Source organism: Schistocerca piceifrons, chromosome X (genome assembly GCF_021461385.2).
Source record: "Schistocerca piceifrons isolate TAMUIC-IGC-003096 chromosome X, iqSchPice1.1, whole genome shotgun sequence".
NCBI lineage: Eukaryota > Metazoa > Arthropoda > Insecta > Orthoptera > Acrididae > Schistocerca > Schistocerca piceifrons.
This window is the reverse complement of record NC_060149.1, coordinates 877,156,789-877,184,245: the sequence shown is the minus strand read 5'-3', so window position 1 is coordinate 877,184,245 and position 27,457 is coordinate 877,156,789. Positions and strand designations below refer to the sequence as shown.

The 27,457-nt window shown below is 42.9% G+C and overlaps 1 protein-coding gene across 4 annotated transcripts in view; it reads right to left on the bottom strand.

Annotated features, from left to right (window-relative positions):
- The window catches only part of LOC124721967 (polyhomeotic-proximal chromatin protein), a 286,137-nt gene that overhangs the window by 51,366 nt on the left and 207,314 nt on the right, over positions 1-27,457 (bottom strand). For all 4 annotated transcript variants that reach the window (XM_047247136.1, XM_047247135.1, XM_047247137.1 and 1 more), the window contains 2 exons: positions 8,920-9,867; positions 8,617-8,821 (listed from right to left, as the gene is read on the bottom strand). In XM_047247136.1, the coding sequence (XP_047103092.1) occupies positions 8,617-8,821; positions 8,920-9,816 (1,102 nt within the window). In that variant the 5' untranslated portion in view covers positions 9,817-9,867. The remainder of the gene's footprint in view (positions 1-8,616; positions 8,822-8,919; positions 9,868-27,457) is intronic.

The following is a 27,457-nucleotide window of genomic DNA, read 5'->3' as shown; positions in this document are numbered from 1 at the left end:
ACAAAAAACACTTAGTCATCAATTACACGCGTAAATGGATAAACATTGCTTTTCTACACTTCGCTTTTAAAATGCTGAAAGTCAGGTATATTTTCACAGCAATTACTGAAACTACATCCATCACGATTCAATAGCTGTTAACACGTTCAAGATTTTTCCTTTTCTTAGGACCAGTGCTGTGTGATACAATGGTCGATTAAGAAAGATTGTTGAAATTGCATCATTGTTAGCTTGGTATTTTTCGTGATACACGTATGATGTTTTGTTTGTTGGGCGCTCAACTGCGCGGTCATCAGCGCCCGTACGAAGTCCCAATTTTTACACAGTCCAGTTTTTTCACAATCCAATGTAACAACTGTTACGATTGATGATGGTGAAATGATGAGGACAACACAAACACCCAGTCCCCAGGCAGAGAAAATTTCCAACTCAGACGGGAATCGAACCCGGGATCCAGCGGAAGCAACGCTAGCCGCTAGATCTCGAGCTTCGGACGTGGTACACGTATGGGTTTCACTATTTTGCACAGGAAAAATGTCTTCGCTCACCTAAAACTTAGGCTCAAAATGCTTAATGCATACCACAGTTTCATCGTCCACTTCAAAATTATCTCTGAATTAGTTTAATCCACTTGTTTCTCAATGCTGTTTCTTTGGGAAACTTAAATGCTGAAGTATTGTACGTTTTCCATAATTGGATTTACATCCTGGTACACAACAGCTACGACCCATCGCAAGAACAGTTCACACTTTGAATTATAACGAATTACTAGAGAATCAAGAAAATAAATACTAGCGTAGCACTTGTGATGACATTCACAGCATATACCATAAATAATAGGTAATAATTAATGCTTCAGCTAATAATCTCTAAAATCACGTTACGAAACCGGAAGCACGCTGGTTTGTTTTCCCCCATGATTGCCACCATATTGTCAACCATCGATGTCTGCCTTAAGGTCTGATTTATTGTAGGTGGTCTCGCTTCCAGCTTCGTAGTTTCAGCGTCTTTTCCAAATGTTAGCTTATTAGACGTAGAAATCTATCATCCGGGTGCATACTTTAGACATTTAAGAACTCGACGAATGTGTGTTTATGTAGAAATTAACGTGCACTTTTATACTAAAGACATATTTTTGCAGTACTGTGACATCACAGATCGATTTGAGTCCTATAGCTTTTTTCCCCCACGAGTTGACCTCAAAATGTAACGTAATATCACAGTATTCGCGCTGCCGACGTATTTTGCAGATACTTGACAATGCTGCAACATCTTAGCTTACGACTCTGTTGTGTTTTTTTACTGTAGGGCCGTCTGTTGGAAACAGTGAACACTACTTTTTCCCATGGTACAACGAACTAAGGACAATTTGAACAGTGGAGCCATCTATTGGTGTGTTACAATGATCGAAAGACACTCGATTCTTCAATGATGCTAATATTCTATTGCAAATTACGTACAGCTTCAAATCAAAGTTACCAATGTGACCGGTGAGCCAGTGCTTAAACGAATTTTTGAGGTCAGTAATGCAAACAGTGGACAAAATTTCGGCAATTCACATACTTTTACGCTATTTGGTTGAAGAGTGGGGATACTTGGGGTGGGAGTGGTTCATACAAATTGCAACAGTGCAGCCCCCTTCCTGAGTTTGGCATGTGGCAGGATGTCACGACTCCTGGACTGACCATGGAGATAAGGAAGTACTGATGCTGTTGTCAGCGAAATCTGACTCGCACAATTGTGTCTGCTGTAATATGAACCACAGATTAGGTTGTTAGCAAATTCCTGGCCAAAATGCCCCCTGCCACCCTACTCACTTACGCCTAATGAGCCAACATTAAACGAGCATTCTACAGGGCGAACATAAAACGTTGAAGTTTTCAAAATCCAGTCGAAGATGGTCTTTACAGAGTGAACAGGTTCATACTGGGGGAGGGTGGAGAACAAATTGACCATGTCTCTTTTAAAAGAACCATCCCAGCATGTGTCTCAAATGATTTAGAGAAATCACAGAAACAAAAGTCTTGTTACAAGACGAGTATTTGAACACCCATCTTCCCGAATGGGAAGCCAGTGTCTTAACCACTGTGTCACTTCAGCGTTTGAGAACATATTTGATCCGCCATACTTGGTCAACATACAGCAGGGGTAGTTGTGAATTTCAAAAGCAGACAAACGACACATAGTGCTGCATTAGCATATAAGTTAGGTGCTGAAGGACTTGTATAGTCAAATGAATGTGGCATTTTCCCACCCAGATTATTAATATTTTCTTCGTTTCACAACTAGTTTCAACTTTTTAAGTAGTTATCCAGTGTTCAACTAGAAAAAGTTGACATAGTATAAAAATGGCAGCAAATTTGCATTGCGTGTTCCCAGACGCTTTGGTTTACAAATCTAACAGTTCTTGATATTTTAACAGTTTATAGACAGTGTGGGAAATGAGCAATAATATAATGTTGACAAAGAACAGAAATGAGGGTGATCTAACAGTTTCAGAAATCTATTTATACATGTATTTGTGTATTCAAAGAAGTAAGAGCTAATAAAAATGAAATTACTAAGATGATCTACGAAATTCGGAAATCCGAAAATTTTAAAAAGTTCCCTTAGCAAATTGAGAATATAGATGACCCGAGCTTACAGGGTGTAAATTACAAATACTCTGCCCATTGTACACTTTGATGCATTAACGAGAAATTAAAAGAACATGATGCAAGAGGTATTAAAGTTCGCAAAGGCAATACCAGTTACAATACAAACTGATCAGTACAAAAATAACTTCTGCGAATTTTTTGAAAAAGTAATATAAATAAGCTGGAAAGTGATTCCACACACAAATTTAATGGATGAATCAGAAACACCCTAAAATGCAATTTCCTCCTTACAGAATAAAAAATGCAAGCACTAATGCTACATGCACAAATGAAGGTTCATAAGAGGGTCATTTCCATATGACCTATTGTTAGGATTATCTACAGCCCCTCATACATTTTATGTAAAAACACTCTTATTTACTCGAAGATGATATATGAGAAGAAATACACTATAAAAAAATAAGCAAGATTTAACTGACCAAATCAAAAATACAAGTATTCTTAACAACAGTAAACTGGTCTCTCTTGATATTATATTGTGCATATTTCCAATGAAGAAACCATAGATATTGAAAATAATATAACCACAGACGACAATATGTCCAGCTGATATATGTGAGCTTATTCAACTTTTTTAACTTACTATTTCTTAAAACTACTTTAGTTTTCAGAATGTTGTGTATATACACACAGCTCAATACTTTAGCCATGGGGAATTGCATGGGTCAACCTTAGCCGACAAATTCATTAACGATATCAGAGAAAAAAATTGAGCAATTTAAACAGATCGCTGAGAAAGTAGTTTACACAACATCTTAGGCTGAATAACGAAGTAAGCTGAATGGTGCAGTAATGGATAATGCTAATATGCTGTCACAAATACTATAGTGAGAAGATCCAAATCGCCAGTGAATTCCAAATAACTGTATTCACATTTTCGATGGTCTAATAAAAAGATTCAATGCACAAATTCGCAATATTTTGGAAACCAACAACTACGGAGACAAACAGTAAGGGATCGTGACACCTAGAAATCCATAAAAAAGTATACTTTCATGCAGTGCTCTGGAATATGATAAATTGTCAGCTTGAAGACGAGATTAGTAAAAAATTAGCAATTCGTGAAAATTTAACCAAATTAAAAGATTTTTATCCGCGATTGATAAAAGAAATGTGTAATGAGTTGTTAAAATTTTAAGTCTGCAACCAATGACATTACCCTGGATAGAGAAACAAATGAAGAAAAGACTAGTTTCGCATTACTCTCGCATTATAGCAATGTATGAAACAATATAATGAAAATTTTAAACCAACTAAAATCAAAATTGGGTTTTCCACCGAAAACAAAATTTAAAGTATCATACAACACATCATCCTTCGAACAGAACCATTAAATAATCAGTAATATATATTATATATATATATGGAGTTATTTTCAGATTGGACTTGAAAACGCAGAATCTAATGAAACTAATCAAAAGTGCATTTGCAATGGATCTCAGAAACAATCTAAATACGTTCCGAAACACTGACAACCTCCAAACCCTTCAGCATACGACGGGACGAAAATGATCATTGTAGAAGAACTCTAAATCTTTAGTCATTTAAAAAATCAACCACTACACCACCAAATTGACCTATAGAACAGAAGTTATCTCGACAATTTTACTGGCACTCTGTTTACAGTTAATTAAAACAAAAGTAGTGAATTTCGTTCATAGTTTCCAAATTGACATGTATTATTTATAATTTTTTTTATAAACAGTGAAATTTCTACATTTTATAATTTCCTGTTTCGTACATCTTAGAAATTTTATTTTATTAAGTCTTTCTTTGGAGATTATGTAATCCTTGCGCATTTTCCAACTTATGTAAAACAATTGTCAAAACAACAATAGGGAAATCTGTAAACCAAAGCGACTGGAAACAATATAACACACTGCCATATGTTTGACACCTGTCTCTAGGTAACCATTTTTCCATTAATTTACTTACACATCAGTATGTTCCATTTCGTAGCTGTAGCACGTGTGATTTTTTGTAAGCTTTACATTGGATAATGGTTTAAAAAGTGGACACTAGTTGTAAAACAAAGAAAAAGCAGTCTATGTCACGGATGTTGAAGCGGTGACATGCACGTCGTTAGTGGTACGCAACCAAATAATGTGGGCACGGCGATAAATGAGGAATGTAGATAGGCTTACCTAAACGAAATAATTTGTTCGTCTGCATTTGAAGTGATAGTAGCAAAGTTCATCGCGAACGGGCTATCGTTCCATTGTTGTAGATAACTGATCTTAGCTCATTTTCACTCACTGTGAATCACGTCACGATGTACTTGAGTACATCCTGCATTAGTAATAATGCATTAATAAGAATGCATCACCATCCATTTTTAGATCGCATAGGTTGGCAGCTGTTCCAGTAACGACTCCCGACAAGTACCGTACTGCCTAAACAGTGGTCACCTGTCTATTTTTGTTTATTGCCACGCTCACGTCGTCTGCTGTAATTACACACAGTACTATTTTAAACTTGTTTTATTCAACATGACTAGTTTGGCAGAAGAACAAAAAGTTAAGCTAAGTTTAACAGAGGATATTAAACTTGGTGGACTGAGAAAAATGGGATGTTTGAAGACAATATCAAGGTGATTTATGAAGCGCGACGGTAGTACGTAAAACATCGTCTGCAAAACGGCACTATGAAACAAATCTCTTTGTCTAAAACGCCAACTACAGAAAAAGGAATTCACTGCATGAGCTATTAAGGACAGCAATACACAGACGACATCTATGAGTAAGTATATTAGCGAGGATAGTCATGCCAGCGCCCCAAGTTTCACTGCTGAAAATACCATTGCCTAACGTGATGAACCTTATGGCGACAATAAACGACAGAATCCTAAACCTGGCGGAAAATGTAAAACAAAGAAAAAAAACCCTGACATCAAGTCCTCTTCTTATATTCGCTGTCTTGACGAAAATACAGATGTAACAAAATTTACCCGTTTGGCTGCGTTTGTTCGATAATGTGTTTTAAATAACATCAAAGAAAAAGTTTCCAGCAATTACTAAGCGCGTAGATATTTGTAAGAATATTAGAAATTCACTTACTGAAATACAAATAAATTTTAGCAAAACTGTTTAGACAACGACTCATATTGGGCTCAATATGGTGGGAAAAATAGGTTATTAGTTTATTCGAAGCACACAGTGAACATCCTCTTCTTTAATTCTATTGCATTATACATCAACAACAAGCCTTGTGTGCCCCAAGGGTGGTTTTGTTTCCCTTGATAATGTAACGGCCGTAGACAAAGCGAACATGTACCGTTGCAAGCTTCTAATAAAAGAAAGTTTGAAGTGTTATTGGGTTAAGTCAGCTCAGTGTACAATAGCTTACTGATGTTTCCCAAATTTGCAGAAAAGTTGACCAGTGATTTTGATTTACACGGAAAGCTAGGCAAAGAAAAAGTTACCGAAGAATTTTCCTCTGTAAGACACTCTTCAATAGAAGAATTTTCATCGATGTTTTCTCAGTTCAAAGAGTTGGCGCAAACTTTAAAATCTACAATGTATATATGTGACTTCACTGGATAAACTGAACTTGTCTACATTTAATTGGTTTGAAATTGAAATGCAGCTAATTGATTTCCAGTCTAATTAATATGGGCTCAAGAATTTATCCAAACAATAAAAGAATTGGAAGCAAACGAATTAGAAAGACTGTCAGGCAATATGAGCAAAAATACAGACATTAAAATCATGAATACATGGAATTTCAGACAGATGGTTGTCTAAAGAAACTGGCGTGTATTATCTTGACAATATTTTCTGTTTCTAAGTATACGAGTCTTTTTCTGTAATGTATAACGTTAATGACTTGTTAAAAATCGGTTTGTCAGATGATGAGTTCAGCTTGCATTCTGCTAACAATTACAGAGTATGCACCTAATATAAGCCGGCCGGTGTGGCCGTGCGGTTAAAGGCGCTTCGGTCTGGAACCGCGTGACCGCTACGGTCGCAGGTTCGAATCCTGCCTCGGGCATGTATGTGTGTGATGTCCTTAGGTTAGTTAGGTTTAATTAGTTCTAAGTACTAGGCGACTGATGACCTCAGAAGTTATGTCGCATAGTGCTCAGAGCCATTTGAACCTAATATAAATTATTTGGCATCTAATTTGCAACAATAAAAATCGCGATTTTTTGAATTAGATAAACTAAAAATGTTTGTATTATGATTGCATTATAAAATGTCTATTTGTAGTTGTAGGTAAGTGTGTTAATACGATAGTATTCAGGTTTTTTTTCATTTATCAGTAGAGCCCCAATTTCTATGCGCTATCAAATCTTAAGATATGCATGAATTCATGCATTAACGTAAGTCTAAACATGCACATAGTACAGGTAGGAAAGAACAGTAATATACCGTAGCAAAATTTATTTCTACGATTTGCTTGATACCACACCATAGCCGTATATAACATTTCTTTGGAAAAAACCGCACGTAGATGCACAAAGGGTCGCCATCCCAGGTCTGAGTGGATAACTGCTACACTCATTTAGTAAATCGATGGTTGAAATCCCACAATGAACGGATAATCTGTACTCATATAAACAGCTTGACTATGTGTCTGCGCATAGCTCATTCTACTCTCTGAAGGGACCCTACAATCTCCAGCCCTCCTCACTGAAAGTTGGGTGTTGGAGCAGATGTGAAGACACCAGCCACCTGCTCTTTCCGCATGCGTTCAAAGTTAGTTACATGCATAAATTTACGAACTGAATGAGAGGTTGGCCTAATGACCAACGCGTCGACAATCCGCACAGCAGTTTGGAAACCAATTCTTGCAACATCAGCAGAAGTATAGCAGTTGTGGCGACAGCGTCATCCTCATATGATCTCACTAACGGAGGTCGTGCTGTTTTAGCACGACGAATGCTGGAGCGGTGAGCTGTGGGGGAGTGTATTTCCCACTCACCGGAATGATTTCATAAAGCTTTCGGCCGCACGTTTTAAACAACTAGCACATTTCTCGTACACACTAATGCGCATACTAATTTGCGCCTTAGACAGGGTATGTTAGTGCTCAACATTCCCTTGTGTGCAATAATACTGAATACGTACGAGTTATGTTGAGAGATTTTACAGTAATATTAATGAGATGAAAATCTTTAAAATCATATAGTGTTAGCTGATAAATATTGCGCCGTCTACGCGCAATATTGACAATATCTTTGCCAATTGCTCACGTACTTCCTTTAAGAACACTCTCTTCTGCGTTCGCAACTGTGATTATTTAGTAAGATTGGTTCAAAACAAGAAGAATAATTCACGTTAAAGTGCATCGAATTGTACGAATCATTCCAAGCATAATGAACTGTCAAAAAAGATAAAAATCCGTAAAATTAAGAAACTCATTTGTCCATATAATTTCCAATTTTATGGGCCCTATTGTTTAATTTTAAATAAAAGCGAAGTATAACTGGCCCCAATAGTTAGATGTGAAATTGCACTCGGGAACATGGCGTCTTCGAAAGAATTGCCAGTAGCAAGATATCGTAGCAGATTAGCGCTGACTTGCTGCAATTACTTCTCTTTGTAGTGTTTTTTTTACTTATTATTATTTATAGTAGACAACCTTTGATGTTGAAACATTTGATACGTTACTGCCAATGTATAAAAAGTTCTAGTAATAATTTATCTTGTTCAACCCCTCTCAAGCATTTGTGAGTGAATTTTTGACACTTCTTGAACCAATTTTTTATCTTTTTTTCTTCTGCTTGCAACAAATAAAGCGGTTACCACAGCAGCAGCGTCTTGATCGTCCAGCATTTCGAACCACACTGGGAATTGCTTTTTTTTTCTTTTAGCGGTCTCGGTAGAATTTCCGTAATATTTCACAGTAGTAAAATGGGATAGACTTTTTGAAACCAGTTACTGGTCCCAGGTATCAGGAAAAATCTGAAGCATATGCAACACAGCCCTGTATGTGAATAAATGATCCGTCCACTAACCTCTGTTTGAGCAGTCCCTGCACTGGAGTAATTTCTCGGTAGCAGCCTTGCGAGTGCTGGTGTCTTTACTGCTGCTGTTGCAGAGACAGCATACGCCGCCTGTCTGCTGCACTTCCTTCTTGCTGCTACTACCACTTCCAGCCGGACGACCACGTTTCCGTGTCGGCGTGTAATTGTCCGAAGGATCGAACACCTTTTTCGCCGTCTGAAACAAAGTAAATTTACTTAAAATGGTTGCAGGCAAATCAAAACCATTCACTTATAATCCAAATTTTGCGAACGGCAATGTTCACTTGAACGCACCTTTCTCCGTACTCCGACTCTGTAGCCGCCGACATTGATGGCGCCGAGCTCTGCCGATTTGCCGCTCCCTGACGCCTGTGCACTCGCAGCGGCTGCTTTTTGAGGCGTTTTCGGTGCAGTTTTCGTCGGTGTTTTCGCCATGCTTGCTGTCGTCGGTGCAGTTGCCGTCGAGGTGGTCGTAGTGGCCACTGGCGACGAGGTAGTAACTGTAGTGGTTGTGATCGCAGGAGGCGGCAGTGCCTCTATCTTTGGTTTCTTCTCCTTATGAGGGCTGCTCGTTTTCAATTTTGGCGGCTTCTCGGCAGCATTCACGCTAATGCTCTGCTGTGTGCCTTTGGCCTGGACGGTGATGGAGGTATTGTTCACGGGGGAAGTACTCTTCGGGCTAGTACTCGGTGGCACGGGATGGTCCGCGAGGGAGTAATTCCCGTTCTTCAGCTTGACCAGAAATCCCGAGCTGGTTTCCTTCGTCAGAATTAGTTCTATTTCCGTCAAATCCGTCAGAGGATCGTCTTGTAGCATAAACCTTTCCAGTTCTGTCCTGGGCACACCGATGTCCAGGTAATCTGGGTCCTCCACCAACAAGGACGCGAATGCTCGACTCAGAATGTTGTGAATCTCCGTAGATCCCGTGCTGTTACGCAGTTCTCTGTGTTTGTACATTGCATACTTTGACCATTTTGCTGCATTTCTGTAACTCGTGTTTCCTTTGTATTCTACTTTTATGACAACTTCAGCCTCTACTAGCCGCTGCAAATCGGCTAGTGTGTCTTTACAGTCCACTCCAAATCTTCTGAACACAAAATTACAGATTCTGTCAATATCAGGTCTCGCTTTACGACGACGGAGTTGGTCAATCGCTTCCAAAATTCTGTCTTTGTTTTTTATCTCGGTCATTTCGGACGAGTGAGAAGAACTTTATTTCTTCTCGCCAGTGGACAGTTTTTCCTGAAAACAAAAAAGTAAAACAAATCAGATTGTATGAAAAGAATCCTTACTGCAGTGGAGTAAGGCACTTTAGACTACATAGCTGGAACTATGGGTTGTCGTACCCAAGTTGCAGGGACGAGGCTGCCGCAAGTACAAATGTATATTGTTCCGGTGATTGAGCGTTGTGCAAAATACCATTTTTCTTCCGGTTTCATTCTCGAGTGCAGTGACAGGACACATGAAAACTGCGCCCAGTGAAATTTGAGACCAAAGAAAAATCTAAAATTTGCACGTAGCATTCGTAGGAACTACCTGTTCACTAAGTCACGGCCTACCTGCATTCCCTATAGCTCACGATCTACCCGTAGTTATTTTTCTGCAATCTATGTGATGGCTGACTGTAGCTACGTCCCCTAAGCTATCAAACAGAAGGTCCCGGCGTAGTAATATCTGAGTGCGGTTGTTCACTCTCCTTTGTAAAAACTTCATAAATACGAATGACGACCCGTTCATGTTGGTTTAACACTCATAGAAACGTTATCAGAAATAAATTAAGGCAGCGATGACGTAATAACCAGTTAGAGTAATACAGCAATTGCTTTGAAGCTTTGAGCTGTCCCAAACCACACGAGAGTCATTACGGAGCGGGGAGGGGAGGAGGAGGAGGGGGGGGAGATTACACACATTTCCGTTCCTGGGAAACTAACCGCGAAAAAGATGTTGAAATAATTGTTTTATTTCGACATTACAGAAGAGAAAACCTGCTGTAAAATAGGATTAGTATATATGACAAACTACAAAATCGTGAAACCCTTAGAATTGAAAAGAAGAATTACAACGGGGACAACCTCAGGGAAAGAGGACCAAAAAAAGCGGAAACAGAATGGCACAAAAGGCCAGACAAAACGTAAGGTAAAAGAGGGGGGGGGGGGGGGAGGGAGATCCATCACGTATGAGAGGGATGGCCAAGGCCTCCATAACCAACGTTAACACTAACCAAGGACTCAAATTCCAGCTGGAAATTCAAGGTCGTATATGGCAGAGACAAAGGGGTGGCAGGAAAAACATTGAGTTCGTACATAACAGAACTTACGTGAGCGGGGACCGTTTAACAAAGTAGAGAGCCCAACGGATGGGTATCAATTCCGCAGTAATCACCCCACACGTGGCAGGCAAGAGATGGTGTTCTGTGCCAACAGGCGATGTGGAGGCATACCCGACATGATCAGTGCATTTAGAGCCATCGACATAAAAAACAATGGCACCCTGAAACTCCCAAAGAGTGGGCGGAACACTCAACTAACACCACTGGGATGACGGTGGCTTTTGGAATCTGGAAAGAGACCCATTTGAATCTGGGGCTGAGGAACTAAACAAGGGCGGTGGCCAGGCGAGAACGAGGGGAGAACAAGGAGTGGAATATAAATCGCGGTGTTTAAAGTGAGGGGGGAGCGCAACCGGTAAATCCATCCCAGGGCAGCAGAAGGGCGACATTCTGAAGCAGCGAAAACAACTTCATGGGGTGACCAGGGGAAGAGTGGACAGTGATGGCATAGGAAATTAGGAGCTGGAACTACCGAACCGAAAGGGGATGGATCCCAGTGCAAACCATAAGACTGTCGACACAGCTGGTGTGAAATGCATCAGTGGCTAAACGGATACTATGATGATGAAACAGGTCCAAGAGGAGTAGCATGGAATGGCCAGCCGATTCATCAACTTGACAACTATAGTCCAGCCGAGACAGAACGAATGTCCGATAAAGGCAGAGAAGGGTCGAACAATCCACGTCCCAAGAGGTGTGGGCAAGGAAGTGAAGGACACAGTTTTTGCAAAGAGCCGACCTTCAGAAGGCAGATACGGGCCAACCAGTTAAGCTCGTTGTCAACAGGAGGACCCAAGAAACAGAACTGGGGGACCACAGTCAGGTGTTGGGCGTCGAGGTAGAGCTGCAGATCAGGATAGAATGTAGTACGGGACAGAAATGCACCACCCTCGACTTACAGGAAGGAAATTGAAAACAGTGTGAGAGTGTCCATGTGGAAGTGTGCTGGATGACTCCCTAGCGCTGTCATTCTGCAGAAACCACCAAGTGGAAGCTAGGACAAATACAGAAATCATCCATATACAGAGCAGAGGTGACCAACGGTCCTTTGGAGATCACTAGCCAATTAATAGTGATGAGAAAATGAAGGACATGTTATACAGAACACTGTGGTACGACATTCTCCTGGGTCTGCAGAGAGCTGAGAATCGTGAGAACCCGAACTCTGAACGACTGGTGGGACAGGAACTGGCGAACAAAAATATGGAGGGGGCCCCAAAGACCCCACTCCTGCAGCGTAAGTAGAATGCGATAGCACCAAGCTGTGTCGTACGCCTTACATAGATAAAAAAAAAAGTGGCACAACATGATGGCCCTGGAAGAAGGCCCGCCAAACTGCAGTTTCCAATCGAAGCAGATAACTGACTGCAGACTGTCCCTCCCAAACGCCGCACTGGTAAGGCGATAAAAGGTCCAAAGATTCGAGGATCCAGCTCAGCCGACAAGCCATAATCCATTCAAGTAACTTACAGGGAACAATAGTCAGATTGGTGGGCCACTAACAAGGGAGGACAGATCCTTGCCAGGCTTAAGAACAGGGGCCACAATACTCTCCCCCACTGTTTGGGCGGGGGGCGAGGTGGCGGGGGAATGCCTTTGAGCCGAATACGGTTAAAGACCTGGAGGAGATACTGTCGTCATAGAGGTTGGCTGGTTTAAAAGAGGGGTGAGGGACCAAACTACGTGGTCATAGGTCCCTTGTTCATAATAAAACAATGCCACCAATGTGAGAATAAAACAGATGAGACATATAACAAAACGGAAAGAAAGACCACTAGAATGAAGGAAAGGCAACGAACACAAAGGAACGAAAGAGGACAAGAAAACAACAGATATATGCAAAAAACCGAAGAGAGTAAAACAAGGAAGCAGATTACAGTGGCTAGCAGACCACGAAAATAAAAAGGAAAAGCCAGCCACCCTGCAACACATTAAAACCTCCACCCTCAAAGCACTACGGTGGAGGGACAAAGGACATGCGCTAAAACTCAGATTGAATGATAAAACCCACCCTCATGGATGAAACGTAAAACCAAATCAGCCGATGCGGTGTTGTCTGCTAAAATCAATGATAACGAGTCCGGCAAATGAAGATGAAGTCGCAGGGCAGACAGAGGAGGACAGAGCAGAAGAATATGGGCCACTGCCAACCGGGCGCCGCACCGGCACTGAGGTGGGTCTTCACGGCGTAGGGAGGTAGCCGTGGGTCTCCCAGGCATGGCAAATGCGGAGTCGGACGAGAACCAGAGTCCCTGCGAGAGACCCTCATCACGGACCTCCCCAATTCGTGGTCCCCTTAATGGCTCGCAGTTTGTTGTGAGGTGCTGAGATTTTGCCATTCCATCTCCCAAAGCTTGAAAAACCTTGCGGATTAATAACGAACGCAGGTCACTTGCGGGGATGCCGATCTTCAGAAGTGGTTTCCGTGTAGCCTGTTTGGCAAGCCTGTCAGCAAGTTCATTTCCTGAGATTCCGGCGTGACCAGGTATCCAGTCGAACACCACTGAATGGCTGGACAGTTCCAGAACTTAGATGGACTCCTGGATGGACGCTACCAAAGGACGAAGAGGGTAGCACTGGTCGATAGTTTTCAGGCTGCTCAAGGAGTCAGTACATACAAGGAAAGACTCCACATGGTATGAACGGTGTCACTGAAGTGCACGAGAAATGGCCGCCAGCTATGCATGAATACATTGCAGCCATCGAGTAAGGAGGGCTGTTCAATATGGCCGCCATGGACATAGGCAAAGCCAACACGACCATCAGCCATCGGGCAGTCGGTGTAAACCACTTCAGAGCCCGGAACACGTCAAGAATCGATAGGAAGTAACACCGGAGAGCCGCAGGGTTAACGGAGTCCTTAGCGCCACGTGCAAGGTCCAGACGTACACCATGGAGGCGTACGTGAACGGGCCGCAAGTAGAGGTGGTAAAGGGAAAGACTCCAGTCCGGAAAGAAGGGACTGCACGTGAATCGCAATCGTTAGCCCCGACGTGGGCCGCCAATGCGGGAGATGGACTGCCGCGGGCGGGAAAAGAAGACGGTAATTCGGATGCTCAGAGTAACTGTGTATGTCTGATCAGCAATAGAGGGACCCGAGCCTCCATCAGTACGCTGTTCACCGGACTCGTCCTAAAAGCTCCTGTCGCTAGTCGAACCCCGCATTGGTGCACAGGGTCGAGTAAATGCAACGCTGAGGGAGCTGCCGAACCAAAAACCACACTCCCATAGTCAGTTCAAGATTGAACAAGGGCTCTGTAGAGCCGCAGCAGCGTAAAGCGATCTGCACCCCAATTATTGGTGTTGCTCAGGCAACGGAGGGCATTGAGGTGCTGCCACCACTTCTGCTTAAGCTGACGGAGATGAGGGAGCCAAGTCAATTGAGCGTCGAAAACCAGTCCTAGGAATTGATATGTCTCCACTACAGTGAGTGGATCATCATTAAGGTAAAGTGCGGGATCCGGATGAACGGAACGACGCCGACAGAAGTGCATGACACAACTGCGGCTGAAAACTGGAAGCCGTAGGCTACAGCCCATGACTGCGCCTTGTGGATAGCTCCCTGTAGATGACACTCTACAACACCAGTACTGGAGCAGCAGTACGAAATGCGGAAGTCGTCTGCATACAGAGAAGGCGAGACGGAGGGCCCAACAGCTGCTGCTAGACCGTTAATGGCCACTAAAAACAGAGACTCAATACATAGCTCTGCGGGACTCCATTCTCCTGGATATGGATGGAACTATGGGAGGCACTGACTTGGACAGTGAAAGTACGGAGCGACAGGAAGTTTTGGATAAAAATCGGGAGTGGGCCCCGGAGAACCCACTCATACAATGTGAAAAGGATATGATGTCGCCAGGTCGTGTCGTATGCTTTACGTAAGTCAAAAAATACAGCAACCAGGTGTTGCAGTCTAGAAAAGGCTGTTTGGATGGCAGGCTCGAGGGACACAAAATTATAAGTGGTAGAGCGACCCTGGCGGAAGCCACCCTGACATGGAGCCAGTAGGCCACGTGACTCCAGTATCCAACCCAACCGCCGACATACCATACGTTCCGGCAGCTTACAAAGAACGTTTATGAGGCTGATGGGCCTATAGCTATCTATATCAAGCGTGTTTTTACCGGGTTTGAGCACCGGAATGATGGTGCTCTCCCCCCATTGCGATGGAAAGACGTCATCGCACCAGACCCGGTTGAAGATGACGAGGAGACGTCGCTTGTTATCAGATAACAGATGTTTAATCATCTTGCTGTGGATCCGATCAGGGTCAGGAGCTATGTCGGGGCAATGTGCAAGCGCACTGAGTCCCACTCTGTACATGGAACGTTACAGGATTCACTGTGGCGTGTAGTGAATGAGAGGACGTTCCCTTCCAGTAGCCGTTTAGCCGTTTGATAGCGCGAAGGGCAGGGGGGGGGGGGGGAGATTCTCAGACGCAGAGGCTCAAACAAAGTGCTCGGCAATCGCGTTTGCGTCGGTAGATAACACGCCATTTATGGTAACACCAGCAACACCTGTTGGGGTCTGATACCCGAAAAGACGTTTGATCTTTTCCCAGACTTGGGAAGGTGACGTATGGAACCCAATGGTCGAGACGTATCCCTCCCAACACTCCTGCTTCCGTCGTTTGGTATGTCGGCGAACGCGGGCACGAAGCCGTTTAAAGGTTATGAGATGCTCCAGGGAAGGGCGCCGCTTATGCCGTTTTAGAGCTCGCCGACGCTCCTTAATTGTTTCAGCGACTTCCGGCGACCACCAAGGGACTGCCTTACACCTTGGGCACCCTAAAGAGCGAGGGATCGCGTTTTCTGCCGCAGAAACAATTGTCACCTGCTCAACCATCACATCGATGTTTCCGTGTGAGGAAGATTCAACGGTGACAGCAGAGGAGAAAGTTCCCCAGTCCGCCTTGTTTAAAGCCCATCTGGGTAGACGTCCGTGGGCCTGACTCTGGGGCAGTGACAGGGAGATTGGGAAGTGGTCACTACCACACAGGTCGTCATGTGCTCTCCAGTGGATAGATGGGAGAAGTCCTGGGCTGCAAATTGATGAATCAATGACCGATTAACTAACATGAGCCACACTGAAATGTGTGGCGGCCCCAGTATTTAAGATGCAGAGGTCGCACTGAGACAGTAAAGTTTCGACATCTCTGCTCGGCCAGTAAGCACAGTGCCACCCCACAAAGGGTTATTGGCGTTAAAATCTCCTAAAAGTAGGAAAGGTTTAGGGAGTTGATCAATCAGTGCAGCTAATACATTCAGTGGCATTGCACCAGAAGATATACATTGCAGACGGTCATTTCCTATGTCGTCTGTATTCTGACAGCCGCAGATTCAGGAGGGGTTTGAAGGGGTGCACGTTCACTACAGACTGAGTTTAGGACATAAATGCAGACTCCAACTGACACTCGATTATAGTCGCTACGGTTCCTGTAATATCCCTTATAGCCGCGGAGGGCAGGGGTCCGCATTGACGAGAACCAGGTTTCCTGGAAGGCAATGCATACAGCAGGTGTTTAAGCTTAACAGTTGCTGTAGCTCAGACACGTGGAAGAAAAAACCGCCGCAATTCCACTGGAGGATGACATCGTGAGACTGGGAAGTCATGGAACATTCAATGAGGCAATTTACGCCTCAGAGTCACCTGCTGCCACCGACTTATTGCCTGAGCAATCTATATCCATTGTGGCTGAGGGTCTGGCGAGATCTAGGTACTCAGCGGATGCCAGAACCTCCATCCCATTCTCAGATGCAGAGCTTGCAGGTAGTGGTGTTGTGTGTGCCACCGCAATTTCCTTGTTCTTAGGGGGTCTTCTTTTTGCATTTCTCTAGCTGATCCTTGGGTTTCCCTGGTTGAGAGGTCAGTCTCCAGGACTGAGGATGAGCGTTAAGCACTACAACCAGCTGCTTTTGAGCTCTTCAACCACTGGCAGAAACCTGGGAAGGGAGTGACCCAAGGGACCCCTTCCTAGCTAAAGAAGCTGAAGAAGACTTACGCTTCTCTGGCTTAGAAGTGGGGACGGGCGTCCCCGATGGTTGGGGGGGGGGGGGGACTGTTGCTCCCAAAGTAGGTGGTGCAGGAACGACAGGGAGGGATGTCCCCACCATCAAGGAGGCAGGTGTAGAAAGGTGAAGGGGGTTTGCGGGGCTGATGGTGCCAGAATTGTTGTGGCGGCATAAGACGATGTCATACATACGGGATGCAGGCATTCAAATTTTCTTTTAGCCTCACTGTCTGCCCACAGTCTTGTACTCCATGATTTTCCTTCCTTTCTGGAGAATCCTTGAGTCTGGCGATCGAGGCGAATGTTGCTCTCCACAGCTGACACAGATGGGAGGTGGGGCACATGGAGTATTGGGATGTGATGAGCATCTGCAATCTTGACATGTGACGCTGGAAGTACAGCGGGAAGACATATGGCGGAACTTCCAGCACTTAAAGCACCCCATCGGGGGAGGGATATAGGGTTTTACATCACAACAGTAGACCATTACCTTGACCTTCTCAGGCAATGTATCACCCTCAAAGGCCAAGATCAATGCACAGCTGTCAACCAGATTATCCCTCGGACCTCAGTGGACTCGCCGGACGAAATGTACACCTCGCTGCTCTAAATTGGCGTGCAGCCTATCGTCAGACTGCAAAAGAAGGTCCCTGTGAAATGATACCCTGAGCGCCTCTTATGGGGCGTGATGGTTACAGAAACATCCACCAGCTTGTCAAAGGTAAGTAATGTCCGTGACTGGGCAGAAGATGCTGTTTTGATCAAGACTGACCCAGATGTCATTTTGGAAAATCCTTCCACCACCCCAAATTTGTCCTCTAAATGCTCCACAAAATACTGAGGCTTCACCAATATGAAAGATTTCCCATCATCTCTCGAACATACGAGGTACTGGGGTGAATAAGATCCGCTCCCATCCTTAGCCTAACATTCCTCCCATGGTGTGGCCATTGAGGGGAATGATTTAGGGTCGTACTTCTGTGCGTTGAATTGAGCTTGTGAACGCTTAGAGACTGCTGGTGGTTCACCACCAGCAAGAGATGATGGGCTACTCTGTATCACATGTCATCTGCTCCAATGCCACCCACTCTGACCACGGTCCCTCCCAACGGGCGTCACCCAGCCACAGCTAAGGCCACCTGGCAAGATGGCCATTGCCGGGAGTTCCAATGCCCCAGGAGGATGGGCATCTACTCCTTGGCATACGTGGGGAGTTGACGGCGCAGGCATAAGCAGAGCCATCCCTGTGTGGTCAGGGGGCTACAAGCAACAGGGTACATAGCGGCCCCACCACAATGGACTGGCTACCATGTTGGATATCAGGTGCAAAGAAGCCCATGGTTATCGTCAACGCAGATAGTGACACTGCATAGTGCATGGTGGAAAACGCACCCAGGAAGGTGTCTTCGCCAAAGGGATGGAGAATTAGCGGTTCTGAAATGCGACGACGAGAAATTGGGCTAAAGATCTCCATGCACGATGGGCATGATGCACCATGTAGGCCGCCTTTCCCAATTGCCTCGCTCTTCGGGAAAGTTTTGAAAAATGGAGGCCAAAACCTACAGGGGACCATCACAGAAAGGACGAAACGTGTGAGACTCCTTTTAGTCGTCTCTTACGACAGGCAGGAATACCTCGGGCCTATTCTAACCCCTGGACGCACAGGGGGTCGTCATAGACGATTGAGGTTTTGAAGAAATTGGTTATGGATGGAATCAGGGCCAGGGTTGACCCGTGGGAAGAAGAAAGGGCCAGAGGAAGTCCACATTCAGTAAAAGGTTCATTGTAGGATTCCACCTGACAAAGGGTGTAACGTAAGTGGGAAGCTTCGGCCTACTATTTCTGAATAAGGAAGGCGGCTGGATAGCAGGATGACGCCGATGCCATCGAACAATGGGTCACGAGGTGTTTCTCGATAACTGATGGATCCATACAAACGCCACCTGGGAGGGCAACGCCTGGAATAGAAGGGTGCCACTGACAACCATGGAGGGTGGGGAGTGTAGCCCACACCCGTGATGAAGGGACAGAAGAACCTAGGGAGGAGACAGTGTTCCCGACACACCTACTTGTCCTGTGTTATTAAGTAACGGGCTTTGGCGCGGAGATGTTTAAAGGTAATAATACATCCTGACAAAGAAGGTGGAAACGCGATCTGGGAGGTATACATGGTGAGTCGCGAACTGTTGCCACATAGAATAACTCCGAATGTATGATAGGAGTTGAAAAGTTTGTGGGACAAATGTTGCATGGGACATCGGGGGCCATAATATTACGTTCGTTTTTTGTTGCTAGGTAGGGTCGCCTCGGAGGTATGAAGGTCAAATTATTATTTTTTTTTTTTGAAGGGTTGCTGTTGTTTGGCACTTATTTTCTGATAGCGGCTATCGAGACGAATCCAATGATATGTAACAGTAAGGTCTTTGAAGGTCAACGAAGGTCACAAAGGTGGAATGAACGTCCATTTACAAAAGGTGTTCGTAGTGATGACCATTGGTATCAATGCAGTACCGCAATCTTCTTGTCATGGATTGAGTGGTATTCCTTATCACATCGGCACTTATCGAAGCACATGCTCTGACATTCTCTCTCGTATATCGTGAAAATAACAAATTTTCGCCGAATATTGCGTATCCATCTAACGTGCCATTGACTTGTAAACACCATTCGACGGTTTCGCAATACAACACTAATAGGAATGGTAAGACTAATGTCGAATGAAGCGAATGTGAAGGATGTATTCCTTCGAAGAACAAGTCGATATCCTTCTCATTTACGGAGAATGCCAACGAAATTCAGTGAGAGCTAGAGACTTATACACTGAAAGATATTCTCAACTTAATCACCCTACACATCGTACATTTAAATATGTTTATGATAAATTGAGAACAATTGATCTTTAACGCATCGGAAACATATCCGGCGGAGGTAAGTTACTAACAAGGAAATAAATTGGTTCTCTTGCCACTGTGATTCGAGATCCTTGTGATAGTTCGCGTCAAATCGCAAGGGAATCTGGCATGAGCCAGTGTTGTTCGAGTTCTGCATCGCCGTAAATATCATCCTTACCATATCAGCCTCCACCAAGAAGTAGCGGATACGGATTGTATGCGTCGCATTGAATTCTGCCGATGGGCTCAACTTCAGATTCAGAGGGATGACCTTTATTAATTTGGTTTTATTTACTGACGAGGTTACATTCACGAACCACAGAAATGTTAATTTGCTTAACATGCATTATTGGGCAACTGAAAACCCATGCTGGCTGTGGCAAGTTGCACACCAAAAACACTGGTCGATGAATGTATGGTGTGGGATTCTGGAGGACAGTTATAGGCCCTATTTCATCAATGGAAATCTTCTTGGTAGGAAGTACACCACATTCCTGCAAGAAACATTAGGTCTGTTATTGGAAGAAATGCCTTTAAGAACAGATTGTGGTATCAACACGATGGGAGTCCAGCACATTTTTCGCTGATGGCTAGAAATGAGTTGCAGAGACAATTCCCAAATCGTTGTACTGGACGCGGAGATGTGCCGTGGCAGGCTCGTTCGCTAGACTTGAAGCCTCTGGATTTTTTGTTGTGGGGATTCGTAAAAGACATTGTTTATTAAGACGTTCCAACTACACCTGAAGATGCGAGAGAGAATTGTCAGAGCATGTGCTTCGATACGTGCCGATGTAGGGAATACCACTCAATCTCCAAACACCTTCTGTAAATGGACGTTCATGCAACCTTTGGGACCTTCGTTGACTTTCAAAGATCTTACTATTACGCGTCACTGGATTCGTCTCCACAGCCGCTATCAGAAAATAAGTACCAAACTGTAGCATTCCATTTACAAAAACAAAGTTGACCTTCATATCTCTGAGGCGACCCCACCTAGCAACAAAAAACGAACGTCATATTATGGCTCCCGTTGTCCCATGCAGCATTTGTCCCACAAACTTTTCAGCTCCTATCATACTTTCGGAGTTATTCTTGGTGGCAATAGTTAGTGACTCACCCTGTATAGAGGTCACTCAGCATGATAGAAAGTACAGTGGGGTAAGCTGGTCATCGGGAAGCGGGAGGAAACGAGAGAATCAACGGGAAGTGGTCACTACCGCAGATATTGTGCGGCGACCGGTGCATAGAAGGAAGAAGGGAGGGTACGTGAACGAAAGATCAACGGCAGAGGTAGTGCCATACGCGGCACTAAACTGAGTGGGGAAACCATCATTAAATCATTAAGAAGGCACAGGTCGTGGTCGGCAAGAAATTGGTCAAGGAGAAGCCCCCGACTAGAAGAAGCACTGCCCCACAAAGGGTGACTGGCTATAAAATCCCTAGGGAGGAAGGAAGGTGGGGGGGGGGGGGGGGGGGGAGTTGCTGAAGCAGGGCATTTAGGGCACCGGGTGTAGGTGGCCTGTAAGGAGGGAGAGAGTGTCTGCTAACCGTGACTGTAGAGTCCAAGTGGACCTGGACTGCAACTGTTGCCAATGTGGTACAAAGGGCGATCCACATTCTAACAACGTCCATACGGAACAACGTGCAAACGCCACCGGAAGCCATCAAAGGGTCGACCTTGTTAAAATGGGATTCCTGGAGAACAGCAAGAAGATTGAAAAAATTTAGTTTTGTGCACAAGGTTTGTTGTGCTCATTCACGCCTCGTAACTAGAGAGTAGACAGCTTATTCCACCCGTGACTCATTATGCCACTGGATGGCAGTTGTGGTATTCTCAGGGCTTAACTCGCAATTGGGAGAAAGCTTTGGTTCGGAGTGGCGTTTTACCAGGCTTTGCACAAACATTCAGACCACCTTCCATCGGACAGCGCCCGTTAAGAGACTTGATGTTTTCACGGTAGGAAGCATCAAGCACCTTGAGATGGTCCGTACACATAGCTGCCCCGTCAGTTCACAGGTTTATAACAATGCAGGAGACAAGACTTCTATTTCCCATGCTCGACTGGTAAGGAATTTTTCAGTCATTTAAATGGTATTCCTCTATCGACATCAGGTTACTCAAAAAATGAACTGAGTGGTTTAAATTTGTGAGGGGAAACTAAGGCGTTCACAGGAGAGTTGGAAGAGTTCTTGGTAGCCATCCAGTTTTAAATCTTTGTTATGAAAACTTGCAGAAATCGACACTAAAGCGTCACACCTTTCAACAACAGTGCGAACACGCGGGCGCTATTACGGAAGTGTAATAAAGGAGACACTATGAGGAGGGACTATGAAAGTAAACAAAACTAGTTTCGCACCATTATCACCAGAATAAGACGTTAAAAATTAGTAAATAACAAGGCAATCGTGTGTTTCTGCTCTTGCAGGGCGGAGGATATACAATAACGGAATTCTGAAATAAAAATATCAGCATGCTTAAGTTGAACGTCGATTGCATGCAACAAAAAATTTATCAATAGTTCTGGTCCAAAGCGGCATCGAAAGGGATGTATATTGCTTCCTGGATGCTAGTGTCAATTTCGTATTTCATTTGGAACAACAGTAGTAGTTATGCTCTCAGTATGGGACTGTGTGTGCAATTTTACTGTCGCGATACATCGAAAGTTTTACAGACTGTCAAAGAAATTGATTTTTTCCCTGCAAATGCAAAGACGAAAACTCTCTGGCTATATTTCTTCGTGTTCCGGTTTAGGATCTTTCTCTTTCTCATAACGAAGGCGTAGGGAGCACCTCTTTTGGGAGTAGCAACATATAGTAAACATTCTTGTGGCGATATTTATCAGGTAATCAGCGTTTATCTTATACTCCCTCGTTGCATCGTTGCACATTTTATTTTAGCAAAATCAGTTTTCAATGTACGAAACAGTGTGCACTATGAAATAATTTTTCTTTGAGATTTTGTTGACGTGTCGCCATTACTTTCGGCTGTCACGAGCAAGGCTTATCAACGTCACAAAACATATTTAGGTAAAATTATTCCTTACACAACAGTTGCGTTGTTATGTTTTGACCACGATATGACAGCTGAACACTGTGTACCTTACGTTTCGCCGATATTGGAAGTAACTACCGTGGTTGAAAGCGTCTTTATTACGAGACGCATTCCAATTATCAGTTCTCAAGTTGTGAGGCTGATCACTGAGTAAATGGTAGCTAAAATGCCAATGGCTTTCTTAACTACATCCTTCCCATTATCTGGCAGTAAAATGCTGCAGTGAGTACCGAGTTGAGAAAGTAGTGAACACTGACTGCAGCTTGGTGACTGTGTGACAAACTATTGCTTCATAAAGGTGGATCTTACTAAGCGAAGAAGTTGAACATTTTGACTTACAGCTGTATTTTCTGCACAACATAGTATAAATTTAAAAAAAAATATGCAGTAGTAGTATTTTATTGCACGGTATTGGTGAGCAGCACAATGAGCTACTCAGAACACACAATGCAGACTGAATTAGCGGCCTATTTTGTTTAACATAGTCAACACATTTACTGCAATTATTCTTTGTTGTTAACCTCGAAGAAGACAGGTGCAGCTCTGGCACACAGGACAGACATTGCTTTATATATCGCCAGTTCTGCTTTTGTGTGACTCACGTTTGTATTATTTATTTGAAATGGCATAATAAAGAAATTTCGGTATCTTACTGTAGAATTTGCTTGCTTAAGGACATGGCATTTGCTTTCAACTGTTAAAATTTCACAATTAGCAATTGGAGTAAGAAACATTGTGCAGATTCAGTTATTTGTGGCATATTGAAACTGTGTGTGTGTGTAACTAAATCTTTCCATTAGCCCACCACTGTAATAACCACAGAACTATTAAGTAGGGCTTTCCTGGACACCAGTAGTCCTCTACATCTGCATTTTGAAAATTAAAGTGTCTAGTGGAGGTGTGTTTATATTTTAGCATGTATTGGTTCCTGCCATTCCACTCAGGTAAAACATATGACAAGAATGACCCTTTATATGTCCCTGTAGAATCTAGTATTATTCTTCTTATTTTTTCTTCATATTGCATATGATGGTGAAGAGTATTCTGAGGCTCTAGAAACTAGTATTTTGAATTATCGAAGTACGTTTCAGTGGGAAGTTAAATATCTTTTTCCTAGTGTGTGTCAGTTCACTCTTTGCAGCACTTCTCCCACAAATGAGCCCAATTCAGAGAAACCTATGAATCAATCCACTGTCATTTTATATGCTACAGGACTGAAATCTAGACTAGGCTACACACGGTTTCACAAGCTTCCTATTCCATAGACAAACTACATCATTTGTTTGCCTACAACTGTTGTTATGGGTTTTTAGTCACCATTTATGCAACTAAGTTTCTTGTCATTAAGAACTCATTTCTCATATGAGGAACCAATTAGTTATAGCATTTATTGTGATACTGAACGTGGTTATTAACGAACCGAAGAATCAATACCTGACTCAACCACAGCTGAACTGTGTGTTTCAAAGTTCTGGTCGATATGTCCTGGGACTAAGTGGCACTGAACCCTCAATGTACTTATTCCAGAGGGAAATAGGCAATGAATTCTACACATATTTAATTCACAACAGTTAAAGACTGTGGCTGCTTGATAAACATATGTATGGTAAGCCAAACCTCTAAAAAACTTTCAGAACAAAAAATGTCCTGTAAACCTGGGCTCCAGAATATGTATGTTAAGAGGTACGGGCACTTCAACTGAAGAAGTGGTCATACCTCTTTAAGGTATGCATTTTAGAAACCATGCTAACTAGACTGTCCCTGTGAATGCTAGTCAGTGGAGTTCTGGTTCCCGTGTGTGTTAGTCATAACATGTGACTGAAGTTGCAGAAAACAGTACAGGAATTACTGTGAATATCTTTTAGGAGGACAACATTTCAACATCTTCATAAAATATGCTGATTTTTAAAACAATATCTTTAAATGATTGTGAGTTTATCAATCAGCTATTCACTAGCTTTGCCCATATAGATTATGGTAATGGATGCTAACTGTTCTGTACACTACTACTTGCACAAAGGGCCACCTCAAATTTGAGGATGTCCGTTTTCCTAACTTCATTATTTTTCTATTGCTTATTAGTCTACAACAGTTCCTTGGCCTTCACTTAAACAAGTAAAGGAAGTACTGATCTTATACACAGCAGGGTTCATTCACTGCACTTTCAACAAACCTCTGTCTATATAACTGAAAAATAGCTAAAACACACTTATGCCTCTCATAGAAATACTCACTAAATCTGAAGTACAAGGGCCTTGGGGACATGGGGGGGGGGGGGGGGGAGAGGGAGAGGGGGGGGGAGGGAGGGGGGGGAGAGAGAGAGAGAGAGAGAGAGAGAGAGAGAGAGAGAGAGAGAGAGAGAGAGAGAGAGAGAGAGAGAGAGAGAGAGAGAGGGGGGGGGGGGGAGTGGGGCAGGGAGGTGAGAGAGGGGGAGATTTTTTTTTACAGAAACCCCATGTTCTGCTCACACAAAAGTTCCTCTAATACTATTATAGTTATAAATGTGAACTGACTGACTCTTGGGAAAGCTTTAAAAATCAGCCATTGGCTACAAAATGAGTAATCAGTGTGGGAAGTACAATGTATAGTTATCTGCATTTTCAACCTTTCTTATTGGAGCTCTGTACATGAATCCAATTGCAGAAGACAAACAACTACATTTCAAGTTCCAAAATACTGCAATGCAATAATTAACTTATTCACCGCTGTTCCTGAAACTCATTATTAAGGAGATTCTCCGGGGACGTGTAATGGGTCGCAATATTTCTAGTGAGAGGCAGCTTTCAAGAACCACAGTTACCAATCAACCATCATTGAACTGCTAATACTATTTCAGCATACAATCTACAAATGAAAATAATTAAATTAGCCACAACCTTGGATCATGTTTCATTTTCCATGATAACAGAGCAGTTTTCCACCCACTACTGCTTGCTTAGTAGCCAGAAACAGTTATCTACACTCAGTGTGAATAGATAGCTATTTAAAATGAACATTGTTACTTTTGCTCCTACACTGCTTCTGTTAACTACATTTCACATGAAACTTATGAATATAATTTGCTATGAATATGACAAGCTTAAAAGGAAGTGACCTCAGAATGTTTTAAGAACCCTCTGCAAGATGTGTGGTTATTTACTTTACACAGTATTATTATTGACTGCTTTTGTTGAATAAACATTTACTCAGAAGATCAGGTGTACTGAAACAGAACATAACAGCTTTCCAAGTATAATTTTATTATGTGGACAATCATAAGTGTCAGCAAAGTCACAGCAAATACCAATAGGATAATTTCTCCTGCTTTAACTTTGTCAGAACTTTTCGTGGCGGACAACACGTGTCTTTTATGGAAGTAGTTCAGCTTGGCAGAGTTCACACAAATTCTATTATTCGATAGATCCTCAGAAGTTTTTGAAAAGAGTAGAAGAAATGAAATTGATTTCAAGTTTCTTCTTTCCGTAGTTATTGGCTGGTATTTGTAATGCCATAACTATTGATTGGTACGAGTACTGAATATTTTAGTACCAGCAAAAATGCCTTGTACCATTACAAAGGTAGGTCACGGGGGGGGAGGGGGGGGGGGGTAATAATCATGATTTTTATTTAGTTGGGTGCTGTTTTATATTGTCTGAACTTGCATCTGCTGTTGCATACAGTTTCTATGCTGGAGTTAACCTGAAACATCTGCACTTAACTGCTCATTACAGCATCTTATGTTTTTTGCCTGTCTGTAAGTATTTGTTACCTTGGGCAGCAAATGATTTGTGCCTGTGTGTGTCTCTTATTTCATAATGCCCAAGTCATATTTGCTTCTCATTAGTTATACTTTTTTGTGCAATGCATACACATTTTTTTTCCCCAACACAAGAAATTAAGATTTTATTTACAGACACAAGAAGAGAAATAATGAAAACAGGGCACCTTGAAGTAGCCACCTGCCTTTTTATTTCTCAAAAAGCTTCACAGAAAATTGCTTTCCACAAAATTCTGTATTACCTAACTGAAATGCCAAAGTTTCATGAACCTGAAAATATTACCTACAGTGAGTAGCAAAAGCTTGTGTGTTATCAGTTCAAATGTTGTATAACAATATAAACAGTTATTTAACACAACATACATTTGTCTTTACAATCTAGAATTTAACTCTTATTTTTGTTTACATAATCCCCATTTCCTTTTACACTTTCTACAGTATCCATCTTAGGTTACCAGCTCAATTTCTGTAATTTCTATCAAGTGTAATATAGTCGCTATTTCAAGGATTACACAACTTTGTGCATGCAGTCCATGTCTTAATGGTTAAGAGATCACTCACAGTCTACCACACCAGTCACAAGTTACCCCACCTCTTCGCATTTGCACATATCTACTCTTCGACTTGATTTATGGTATTTTCCAAAGTGTTCCTATTGTGCTCTTGTGGAATATACACTGTCCTGCTTGTACATGACAGTTGTTCATGTGGCATATGGCCTACAAAGGCAGATACTATATCCGATTTCTTGTTCAGCGATACTCTCCTCAATTGTTAAATTGTTACACAG